Source organism: Pipistrellus kuhlii, unplaced genomic scaffold (genome assembly GCF_014108245.1).
Source record: "Pipistrellus kuhlii isolate mPipKuh1 unplaced genomic scaffold, mPipKuh1.p scaffold_m20_p_8, whole genome shotgun sequence".
Classification (NCBI taxonomy): domain Eukaryota; kingdom Metazoa; phylum Chordata; class Mammalia; order Chiroptera; family Vespertilionidae; genus Pipistrellus; species Pipistrellus kuhlii.
Window position 1 is genome coordinate 19,229,167 of NW_023425584.1, and position 12,292 is coordinate 19,241,458.

General features: G+C 55.3%; 1 protein-coding gene across 1 annotated transcript; it reads left to right on the plus strand.

Annotated features, from left to right (window-relative positions):
• The first annotated feature begins 3,289 nt into the window (after positions 1 to 3,289).
• IL17B (interleukin 17B) lies at positions 3,290 to 8,324 on the plus strand. Its single transcript, XM_036423977.2, has 3 exons — positions 3,290 to 3,756; positions 5,906 to 6,195; positions 8,060 to 8,324. Exons 1-3 carry the CDS (start codon positions 3,736 to 3,738, stop codon positions 8,289 to 8,291), a joined length of 543 nt encoding a protein of 180 aa, XP_036279870.1. The 5' UTR covers positions 3,290 to 3,735; the 3' UTR covers positions 8,292 to 8,324.
• The last annotated feature ends 3,968 nt before the right edge of the window (positions 8,325 to 12,292 follow it).

The window sequence follows — 12,292 nt, forward strand, 5'->3', positions numbered from 1 at the left end:
AGTGAGCAGTGAGGCAGGCATTTGTGCAAATATGGGCCTGGGAGAAGGACTCCTACCAGGAGGGTGGAGGGCGGGGTGGGCAGCGTGGCAGGAGAGCCAAGACCTCCTGTGGAGGATGCGCCCTCCCGGCCACAGCCCCCCTCCATCTTGCAGCAGAGGCGCCGGCCAGTCTCCTCCCGCCTCCCCTGGCCTTGCTGGGTCCACTCGGGCTGGTCTCTAGACTGAATGCCAGGGGCCCTCCTGGCCCAGCCGAGGTTCCCGGATAAGCCCACTATGACCAGGGGGCCTCTACATTCTTCTGCTGGATCTGTCCTTGAGCCCACCTGACAATGCCCTTCCCACCTGGGAACACCCCAGAAATACCTCTAAAGGCCCAACTCCAAATCCGTCTTAACAATAACAGTGACAATGGCAGCTGCCGTTCATTGAGGGCTTACTGTCGGCAGGCACACTGCTGAGTGCTGTGACATGCATGATTTCATCTGATCCTCACAAGCATCCATGGGGAGCCAAGTTATTCTTATCTCCCCTGGGCAGAATAAACGAAGGCCCAGAAAAGTCAAGTCACTTTCCCCAGGCAGCAGAGCCCTGAGCTGGTGGAGACAGGATTAAAACTCGGGCCTGTTAGCCTCTGGGGTCTGAAGGCTTAGCCCTCGGGCTGCACCTCCCCACCTCCCCCAGCTCCCTGCTGTTCTGGCCTCCCATTCTCCATCCCAGCGTGATCACCCTGCGTGACAGACCACTGGCGTGATTCAATGCATGGAACAGCGAATGCCTGCGACGTGTCAGGAGCATTACTGGGTGCCATGTCCAGAGGCTGGGAGTCCTCAGATCCCCTTGAAGACTCTTATTTGGGCTTGGGCTGTGATCTCCCCAACACGCAGGGCCCAGTTTGTTTGAGAATATTAGGGTAAGGCTGAGGCAAGCATACCAGTCTGATGACCAAGAGACCAGCTGGACATTCCCCCCCTCCTGTCCTGGTTGCAATGGCCCTCTTCTCCCGCTGTACGGAACAGCATGTGCATGAATCAAGCTTTGGCTCCGTGAGCATCAGTTTCCCCATTCTATATTTGGGGAAAAGTTAGGGCCTCACCACAGGGTGGGTGGGAGGATTTAATGAAACTGCATGAAGGACTTAGCACAATGCCTGCTAGTCAGTAAGTAGATATTAAGCAACAGCTATTATTACTACTAGTTATTTTCTGGAAATTATGGTGTCCGGGTGTCAAATGGCAAGAGGCTCGCATGCACATAGTAGGTGCTCCAAGTGAAGTAAATCACTCACACAGCAGACAGAAGCCCCCTTGCTCATCCTTCCCACTACTACCCCACACCCTCTTGGCTGGCTGTGCCATTCCTGCTCTAATGAGGAAGGTGTCCTGGGCACTGGTCCTCAATAACAAGAGGGTCACGCGGGCATCCAGGGGCAGGCAAACCCACTCCCAAACCCACTCCCCCAGACCCTCATTTTCAGCTCCAGGGCCTATCCTAGAGAAAAGAAGTAGCTGGTGTGGAAGTTCCATCAGGCTTTGCTCAGATCTTCAGGGATGTCTGGTGGCGCCACCTGGTGGCGAGCACAGCACTGCTCCTGGCCAGGCCTGAACCTCCAAGTGCCTCCACCCTCTGCCCCTTCCTTGCTCTGCAGCTCATCCGCCCCTTCCCTCACTCAGAAGCACCATGTACTGACCACCGCCCGTGTGTAAAGACTTAAGGACCCCCACTTTGCTGTGAGGCAGAAGCCCCTGAAGTCGAAGTCACGATGCCTCCCTCTCAGGCCTGGCTCTGACCACACTCTGCCACAATCCACACTCAGGGCATCCGTGAAGGCAGATGGTTTCTAGAAGCCAAGGCTGGAGGAAGGGGCCTCCTTTGTGGCCTGAACTGGCCAATATGGTCACGAGGCCTATCCTTGACTCCCTGCCGCCCCATTCTTCGCCTTGCCACCCTGGCTGTTTCTCTGGTTCAAAGGACAGTGGCGGTGGGGCTGGGACGGCCCGGGGTGGGAGTGGGGCCTGCTGCCTGAAGAGGTATTTTCAGAGTCCCCCTCCCTCCGGAGTTTCCAGCGATAGAATGGAGCCCTGTCTAGTATTTGACCAAATAAGGTGGTATCTCTAGATGAGCTCAAGCCTCAGCCAGCTTCTCAGTTATGCTGTGGAAACCTGCCCTGGACAGATTAATCTTGTGACATTCAGGAGCGCCTCACACCCCGCGTTCTTCCCCCAGCGGCTGGCCCATTCCTGTAAATGGCCAAGAGTGGCCCCTCAACAGGGCGCTGTGGTCCTGGATGTCTGTTCACCGTGTCCCTCCCCTGCCCTCTCCACCCCCCCTCCCCCACAGCTCCCACTGCTGCCGTGGGCGGACTACTCTCCTTCACAGTTGGCTGGGCTGCTCACTTGAGTGAGAGACCTCGACCAGCGGGGCTGGCCATTTCAGCATGTGATTCCAGGACACATAGACCCTGGGGTCACCTGAGCTCACAAAATTGTCGCCAGAGCCTGTGAAAGCCAGGGCTCTCTCAGCGAGGAGGGTGGGCCCGAGGGGGTAGGAAGGAGACTCGGCTGAGCAATGCAACCTGGGCTAGCTCTAAGAACAGATAATGTTTATAAAAAACAATAATAAAATTATTTTACAGCCATTTTCATAATAAACAGCTAAGAGTTTATTGAGTGGTTACTACGTGCCAGGCCCTGTGCCAGGTGCTTAACATGGGCTATTTCTTTTATTCCTTATAACAGCCCCTAAAGGTGAGTGCTGGGATGATCCCTTTTCGAGAGATGTGGGAACTGAGCCTTGGAAAGATTTCAGGGAGAAATGGGCCAGGCCTCTGCCAGTTCCTGGGCACGGCACTCATTTTACAGAAAAGGAAACTGAGGCTGCGAGAGAATCAAAGTCTCAGACAGTCTCGGGGGGAGGGGGGAGGCCAGGTCCCTGCAGTGGAGACCTTCTCTAAGCAAAGGAAGGCCAGACGACTGGCCATGAAGTCCTCATGGACCCGAGACTTGGCTCGTGTGAGAACACAGATTCAGAAACACATTCCCAGCAGGCCAGCCTTGCGCCGAAAATGGCCCAAGAAAAACAGCCTGGGCGGGTGGCTAGAGCCCTGCACAGGACCAGGTATGAGCCCCAGCTCTGTCATCTGTAACTCACTGTGTGTGTGATCCTGCACAAGTCCCTTCCTGCTCCAGCCTCGGTTTCCCCGCCGGTGAACTAAGGAAGCAAAGGCCGTTGAGCTCACCTGAGACTCTCAGGAGTCCGCTTCCCTGGGAGAGATGGGGTCTGTGTCCCGCTCCTGGCCAGCACACGCCGAGAACATTTGCTCTCCTGACCAACGGACAGCCTGTCCCTCCTCCACCCTCACCCCCTTGCTATCCCCAAAGCAAACGAAGCTGATTGTCTCAGCAGGCCCTGTGGGTGCTGGCCGGCCGGCCGGCCGCAGGCCACAGACGGAGGTGCCACCCGCCAGAGCCCCACCAGACACACAGGGCATTGTCCCTTAGTCAACAGCCCCTGGGCACCTCGGCTGGTTCCTGGCCTGCCCCCACGCCCCTCACCGCCTGCCGCTGCGCCAGGCCCAACCAGCTGGGGGCCCCAGCCGAGGATGAGCCCACCCACCCCCAGCAGCCCCCTGATGAGCTATAATTGCTTCGCTCCGTCCTGTTGCTGCCATTCTCTTGGAGGAGGCATCTGGGGTTCCAGGACGGCGGCAGCTGCAGGCCGGCCGCCTGGCTCGTCGGGATGGACTGGCTGTACAACCTGGTACGTGGCGCTCCCCCACCCCCACCCCTGGGAGGGCCTGAGCGTTTCGGTACTTCTTTCCTATTGATTAATGTCTGGGTCTGTTTGGCTTGGAATCTGCAGAGTTCTCCCTCTTGCCCTCTCCCCCAGGGCTGGAGAGGAACAGACTGGTCTCACAGCCTGCAGCCATGGCCAGTAGCTCAGGCTCCTGGACTGGGCCCGTCCACACTGAAGCCCTTTCAGGCCAAAGGCATCTGGGGAGATCCTGGCAAACTCGGTTATCGGGGTTTTTCCAACGAGTCCTTGGGTCCTGAGAGCCAGGCTGTGTGACCCGGGGGGCAAGCCCTTCCGTGCCTGCGTGTCCCACCTGCCACGTGAACGGAGGGGGCTCTGATTCTGTTCTGTGTCCCTCTGCCAGAGTTTGAGAACACCGAGTGAGAAACTCGGATGCAATGAGGAAGCCTATTGTTAGGGAGACATCTTTCTGCATCAGAATCTGGGACCCAAAAGGAAGAATTCAGGGATTTGAATCTCTGTCGTGGGTTTTGCTCCAAAAAATGGCTCTGCCAAGAGGGACTATGCTCAAACTTGTTTCCAAGGGTCAAGACTTGCTGGGTAGCCTGGAGAAGTCAGGCGCGGGCCGTGTGAACTGTAGGGTGAGGGACCCAGGGCAGGCAGGAGCCTGGCTAGATTCCATGAGGAGATGAAGCTCCCCCTGAAGGTTCCCCCCATCTGGCCAGCCCTGGCCCTCACCCAGGCCCTGGCCCTTCTCTCCCCGACTTCCTGAGAAGTCTGGGTTCTGCTGGCCCCCGGGTCCTCTCCTGTGTGAGCCAAAGGCTTTCCTGACACTCCTGGCTCTGAGGGCAGAAGTGGTCGGCAGGTGAGGATGGAGAGGAGTGGGTGAGGAAGGACGAGGGGTGGCAGGCAGAGGGTTATGGGTGGAGGAGGAGAGCACAGGTGCCATGGAGTCCAACAGAGATCCTTGGCCTCCTCCTGCCCACCTCCCCACCTTCATCTCATGGTCTCTTCTCCCGCCCCCCATTACCAAACTTCAGCCTCACTGTTTCCTTTTAGCAAAGCTCTTAACGAACTCAAACCTCCTCTTACACATCTGCCCCCCTCTTATCCTTCAAACTTCACCTGACATGCCTGCACCCCGGAAAGGCTTTGGGGGACCCTACCCTGCCCCCTGGCTAAGCGGGTGGCCCTGTTCTTCTCTAACCACGTGCTGCAGGGTCCCGCCATCGCACTTGTCTCCAGAGAGATTTAGGTGTTTGTTTTCTGGTTCACCATCTGTTCTTTCTCCCGGACTGTGAGCTGCAGAAGGCAAGGATGGTGGCAGCCATTCACTCACTCGAACACAGGGGCTAGCTAAAACAGCATGTGGAAACTGACACAATGCTTGTCCTCATGGAGTTTGTGCCTAGTGGGGGTCAGGCATAGAAAAGCATCACACGCAGAGACTGTAAGACTGCAGTCATGCAAGAGGCATGTGGTGTGGAGAGCCCAAGAAGGTGCACCAAGGCCTCCGTAAGGAAGTGACACTGGAGAGGCTTTTAGAAGGCGAGGAGAGCAGCCCTCTGCAGGCAGTGGCCTGTGCAAAGCCCCTGTGGCAGGAAGGAGCATGGTGAGAGGAAGGGAAGGAGTGAAGGCCAGAGGCTGAAATGCAGATGTGAGAGGAATCTCAGGCCCAGGAAAGTGACTTTATTAGATTTGCATTTCAAATAGCTGTTCTTAGCCTAGATGTGGAGAATTGATTGGGGGGAGAGACACACTGTTGAGCTGTTCAGGGCTGTGAGAACAGGGGTGCAGATAGAGAGAAGTGGATGGGTGGGAGATTTTGTTCTTTTTCCATAGGAGGGAAATAGACTTCATTTTCAAGTAATGATATTTAGAAAAGACCCATCCCTGGCCTTTAAAAACTTCTCCATCAATTCAGATGGATAGGGAGATTTTTGAAGGGAGCAATAGATAAGACTTAGTGATGAGTGTGGTGCACAAAAGTGTTGGTACACAGGAGTGACGGGCTGGTGGGACCAAGACAGGGCATGGCAGGTAAGAGTCACTCCCATAAGGCCTCTCTTCTTTTCTTTACCTGCTCTGAGCCCTGATGCTTGGCCCAGAGGGAGTCCTGGCTCTCTGACCTTTGACCCGTGGCCTTCCTCCTCAGCTATTTCTTCTTACCATCTCCATCTTCCTGGGGCTGGGCCAGCCCAGGAACCCCAAAAGCAAGCGGAAGGGGCAAGGGCGGCCTGGAACCGTGGCCCCTGGGCCTCATCAGGTGCCACTGGACCTGGTATCGAGGGCGAAACCATACGCCCGCATGGAGGAATACGAGAGAAACCTTGGGGAGATGGTGGCCCAACTGAGGAATAGCTCCGAGCCAGCGAGGAGGAAGTGTGAGGTCAACCTGCAGCTGTGGCTGTCCAACAAGAGAAGCCTGTCACCATGGGGCTACAGGTAGGCCAGGCTGGGTGGCCGTGGGTGGGCTGCTTCGCACGTTGAGGGTTGCATGGGGAGGGGGGGTACCTTGCCCATTGTCCCCATCGTCGTAAGAGTTTTAAGACCTTGGATGCAGAGGCCTGAACGCCTGGGATGGAATCCTGGCTCTGCTTCTTACTTGCTGTGTGGCTTTAGGCAAGTTGCTTAGCCTCTCGGTTTCTTCAGTGGAGGTGATGGAAGTACCTACTTCATAGGTTTGTCACTAAACGAGATACCCATGCAGAACACTGCTGTTACTATTCTCCACGTCCCCGCTGAGATACCTGCCAGGCTTTCCCTGAGGGTCACCTCCTCCAGCTCGGGGTGCCTCATGCCCACCTCTCAGTTACAGCACTTCCAGGGGGTCTTGAGTTGACTGTGTCCCTATCTGTCTCATGCTAGACTAGGACCTTCTATGGGTTCTCATGCTCCATTGAATCCAAATCTCCAGGGCGGAGGCCCAGAAGGTGGGATTTTATACATCTCCACGTGACTAGGATGCACAGTGAGGTTTGTGATTCAACCTGCTGCCCCTGATGGAAGGGGTGGCATCTTGGCTTGCCTGTAGCTCCACTTTCCAGCACAGCACCTGGCACCCAGAAGGGGCCACCTGTACATGTGCTGAATGAATAATGACGAAACAGGCTAACCCTGAAGGTCCTCTCACACTCAGGCCACACAACTGGTGTCCAGAATAACATGTTCAGTAGAACATTCTGTGATGGTGTCAAGTCCAACCAGCCTCTTGTGGCTCTTGAGCGCCTGAACTGTGGCTAGTGTGACTGGGGAGCTCATTTTGATTAGTGTAAATAGCCACATGTGGCTAGTGGCTACCATCTCTGAAATGTGGCCATTGGAAGTGGCCATTAAGATCCTCCCCCTCAGAAAAAAATAAATAAAATAAAAAAAAGATCCTCCAAAGCTGGGCCTCTCACTTTACTGTGCCCTTGACTTGTTGGAGATCTTATAAAAATGCAGGTTCTGATCAAGAGGGGATGGGGGGATGGGCGGGGCACAAGATTCCATATTTCTGACAAGTTTCGATGAGATCCTGACGCTGCAGATCCACAGGTCCAGGTGACCCCTCACATTCAGCAGATGAGGAAACTGAGGCACAGTGAGGACAGGGTCACAAATCAAGTCCCTGTGCTCTCAGCTGTAGGAGGGAGCTCCTGTGTGTTGTCCAGCAGTGAATGCCCTGTGTCGAGGACCCGATGTGATGGGCAGCCAGCCCCTGCTGGGCACTGTGGGGCAGGGAAGGCCACAGGCTCACCAGCAAAGGCGGGCATCGCTGCTGACTGGCCGTAGCTGGCCCACAGGACGGCAGAGACGATGTCGTCGATCCTACTGGGCTGGGACTGGACGTGTGGCCAATCCCATGGTGGGTGGATGAAAAACAATTGTTGTGTGAATAGAAATGAAGTTAGAATAGACCCCAGGCCTCCTGACTCCTCTTTGAGTGAGAATTAGGCATAAATGTTCTAGTAAATTAAGTTTCTCAAGACTGTAAGTAAGGGGGTGGGGAGATAGAGGGTCCTTAGCTTCTTTGGGACCCCACAGCACCATGGAGTATCAGGCTAAGGATCTTGCTGGAGGAAAGAAGAAAACTGGGTGATTGACGGGTATCCTTGAACCTGGATAACCTTGGGGTGCCCGACTTGCCTTCCAAGGTTCCTTTTCTCACCTTGTACTGGGAGTTGATCACTGTCCTTCCTATGGCATAAAACCCGGGGGTTTAGGAAAAGCAAAGGCTTGGGGCGTGGGCGCCAATGTGCTGCCCCTCCCTCATCCCTAACACAGCAGCAGCAGCAGCAGCACCTGCTTCTCTCTCGTCTTCCTGCAGCATCAACCACGACCCCACCCGCATCCCGGCAGATCTGCCTGAGGCGCGGTGCCTGTGCCTGGGCTGCGTGAACCCCTTCACCATGCAGGAGGACCGCAGCATGGTGAGCGTGCCCGTGTTCAGCCAGGTGCCGGTGCGCCGCCGCCTCTGCCCGATGCCGCCCCGCACCGGGCCCTGCCGCCAGCGCGCTGTCATGGAGACCATCGCCGTGGGCTGCACCTGCATCTTCTGAATGGCCTGGGCCCAGAGCCTGTGGGCAGCTGGGGAGCGCGTGTGTTCCCCCCCCCCCCCCCCCCCGCCCGCCCTGCACCCCTAGGCCACACAAGGCCCATGAAAAGTAAACGCTGTCTTTCTAAAGCAAGACCTTGGGTTTGCTCCTTGTGGCTCTGAAGCCAAAACCAGGGTGGGGGGATAGGAGGTGCCTGGGAGGTAGGTCTCAATATAAAGGAGGACTCTCTACCACTCAGCGTTCTCCAACCCCAAAATGGGTTATTAAAAAAAATACTGCATTTACTTCTACCATTTTGGAGAGTCACAAATTTCCTTTAATTTGGGACTGTAAGCCTTATTTCAGTCATGCCATTGGAGCGTGGTTGCTGTAAACGTCTGCAGGAGTGACGAAGCGTTAAATCTTCCCAGGTGAGCCCGGGACCACTGCAAACAATCTCTTGGGAAGCAGTGAGCCCCCTGTCTCTGTAAAGGTCCAGCAAAGGCTGAGCCGCTCAAGAATAGTGCAGAGCTGCCCTGGCCGGTTTGGTTTAGTGGACAGAGCGTCTGCCTGAGGACTGAAGGGTCCCAGGTTCAATTCCGGCCAAGGGCACATGCCCAGGTGGGCTTGATCCCCAGTAGGGGTCGTGCAGAAGGCAGCCGATCAATGATTCTCTCTCATCATTGATGTTCCTGTTGTTATGCCCAGACTTCGTGATCCCCAAGGACCACCAGGGAGCCAAGTCCGATGCAATAAACAAAAGAGCCTTCACCATGCTAGCATGGGCCCCTCCCACCAATGCCGGCAGCATGGCGGAAGAGCGAGAATTTCTCCCAGTCCAGGGGTTTTGAGGGCTAGGGATAACTCCGCCCCGGGAGCTCATCCTCGCCCCACCCTGCCCTTTCACTGTCTCTCCCTCTCCCTTCCTCTTTGAAATCAATATAAATATTGCAGAGCAGGAATATCTGCTCTGGGAGGAATAAGGCTTCCTTCAACTCAGATTCTCTGCTGGCTCAGCTTGGGCTTGCCAAAGGGCAGGGTTTTGTTTTGTTTTTTTAAACCTGGGCCATCGAACCCCTGAAATGTGCACATGGGAATGCATTTATTCTGGTCTGGGGATCTCTGGCTTTGAACAAACACTTGAGAGTTGAGAAGCATCAACATAGACCATTCTTTTCTCCAGCCGCATCCACCAGGGGATCTGGTGAGATGGTTTGCTGACACCAGTGGTTCTGAAACGTAGCTAGCATGAGAATCACCCGGGGGCTTGTTGAAAAGCAGCTTGCTGGGCCCCACACGCAGTGGTTCTGAAATGACTCGGTAGGTTCGACATGGGGGCTGAGCCTCACATGTCTAAGGCAGTGTTTGCTGGGGCTGGTCTGGGGACCACCCTTCCAGAACCACTGATTTATATCAAAGCGCTTTACTGATAAAAAAAAAATAATAATAAGGGCAGGGTGGGTCGACTTGCCTGAAAGCTCCCCGCTGCGATGCTAATTCCCACCCACCCATCGGCCCCTTGCAACTCAATCCGCCCCCTGCCCTTCTAGCCCCTGCGCCAAATCCTAAATCAGCTGCTCTCAGGTCTAAAAATACCTTCCTGCCCCCAGGACAGCTGAGGGGCTCAGGCTGTTTTCTGAGGGTAAGAATAGCTGGCTCTTTAGAGTGCATTTCGGTAAGAGGGCCATCGGCCAGTATAGAAACATACGGCTGCTCTAACTTCAATGCTTACAGCGGCTTTAGCTCTGAATGTATTAAGGCTTCATCATTCATGAAAGGGCACTGGATAGGTTAAGTATGTGTCTGTCCAGGGTGGTAAGTAACTTACCTTTTTTGGTATCGTTCTAGAGTGGATACTGGTTAAAATTACCCCAGGACGCTTTGGCCTGGCTCCAGGCACATGGAAAACAGACTTCTTGTGCCAGCCCAAGCTGATGCCTCCAGCAGTGGTGTCTCTTCCCTGGGAGTGGGGTGGGGGGGTGTGTGTGTACTTGTCTCTGAGGCCCCCACAGCCTGCTCTTCAGGCCTCAAGACTTGAGCCATACACGAGGGACCCGTGGCCTCCAAGGCCTGTTTGTGAGGTGAGGGCGCAGGGAGATGTGAGAGACAAGACGGTAGCTCTGGGCCTGGGGGGGAGACCCCGGGTGCCCTGGGGTGTAGGGATTGGGCGGGGAAACTCCTCACCTGCTGGGACCCTCCCAGAGTGCCAGACACACAGAGATCCTCAATAAACAAGCCTGCTTATTGGTTTTATATGGAGATTGGCATTTTCTCTTTCCAGGCTTCAGCTTTCTCATCTGGAGCTTGGTCTCAGGAGCCTGGGTGGGCAGCTGGCCCTCCCCTGCCTCCTGGTCTAAAGACAGCGACAGGGAGCTCGGGGCCTTTGGAGAACCGGGTCCACACGGTGCCCCTGACCTCCTCTGGTCTGAGTTTTATTTTATTTTATTTTATTTTATTTTATTTTTTTAAATATATTTTATTGATTTTGTACAGAAAGGAAGGGAGAGAGATAGAGAGTCAGAAACATCGATGAGAGAGAGTCATCGATCAGCTGCCTCTTGCACACCCCCTACTGGGGATATGCCCGCAACCAAGGTACATGCCCTTGACCAGAATCGAACCCGGGACCCTTCAGTCCCCAAGCCGACGCTCTATCCATTGAGCCAAACCGGTCTTGGCTGGTCTGAGTTTTAATGTGTCTCCTGCTTTCCACTCTCTGGTGAGAGTCCCCCAACTCCGTAAGAACAGGGGCCTCATCTGTCAACTTCAGTGCTGCATCCCCAGCACCTAGCACAGTGCCACATGCAAAATAGGGGTGCAGGCCTTGGTGAATGAATGCATGCATGCATTCATGCCAGGAGGCCTGGCGGGGGGGAGGGGGAGAAAGGGCAGGGAGGGGCGCGAAAGATCTGCCCCTAGCTCTCTCTGTTGCTCCTTCAAAGGTGGGTCAGGAGCAAGGCATTTCTCCCTCCCCACCGTTCTTCTCCCACTCCCAATTCCACCCTCCACAGCCCTCTCCCCACCAAGGAGCCGAAATCCTGCTTGAGCCACCTGCTCCAGGGGTGAAGTTCCTTTGAGGAGTTCTGAACACATATTATATTGCCCCCAGGACGAATGGGAATGTGGGGACCTCCTTCCTGTTTTCTTTGGCAGATGATAGGATTGTCTTTGCAAATGCTCACTCTTCTCCCAGGGGGCTGTGGGTCCCTGGGGGGCTTCTGGAGGGCCTGGGGACAAAGGTTCCCCCTGGTTCTCATGCTCCCTTCTGCTGCCTTCAGGAACCTCTGCCCTCTCCTTGCAGGTGGGAAGGTGGTGAGAAGCAGCTCTCAGGTTTGGGCCTGGGGGAGTGGGCTGCGTGGGCATTTTGGCCCAGTTTGGCTCTGAGCTGTTCAGGCCTGCATACCCAGACAAAGGAAGTTTCTGAAGCAACAGCCAGCTCCACAGCACTCGAGCTGGGCATGGAGCCAGGCCAGTTTCGGGGATCAAATGTAACTGCCCTGGTTTGCCTCTTTTGTGCGCATCCTTAGGTATGCAAGGGGGGGTGGTGGTTATCAGGGACACATTTGTTGGTCTTGATCCTCTGGCCCAACACCTGTGATCACCGGTTACTCCATGAAAACCCAAAGCATCTTCATGTTGACTATAAACTGTGAAAGGATGCCATTTCACACTGATTTCACTGGACTTGATAAAAGGGGAAGGTCACAGCCCCATCCTACCCGTGGCTGACATTGTGCTTCTCCCCAACACCCCTTCCACCCCTCTGCCCTTGTAGTTTGGATGAGACCACCTCTGCTCCAGGGGTGGGGCCTGACTGTCCTAAGCCAATCAGCCTGAGGCATTCACTTGGCCACAGGAATTGGTTCAGCAGGGGCCCAACTGGCCCAGAGCCCAGACTTTGGCTCAGGGGTCGTGGGAGAAGATCCTGTCGCTCTGGGAGCTGTTGGCAGCCGTCCTTGACCATGAGCGAAGTAATGGCGCTGGCACTGCACAGTGCCCTGAGCTGGGACCAGTAAAACCCTTTT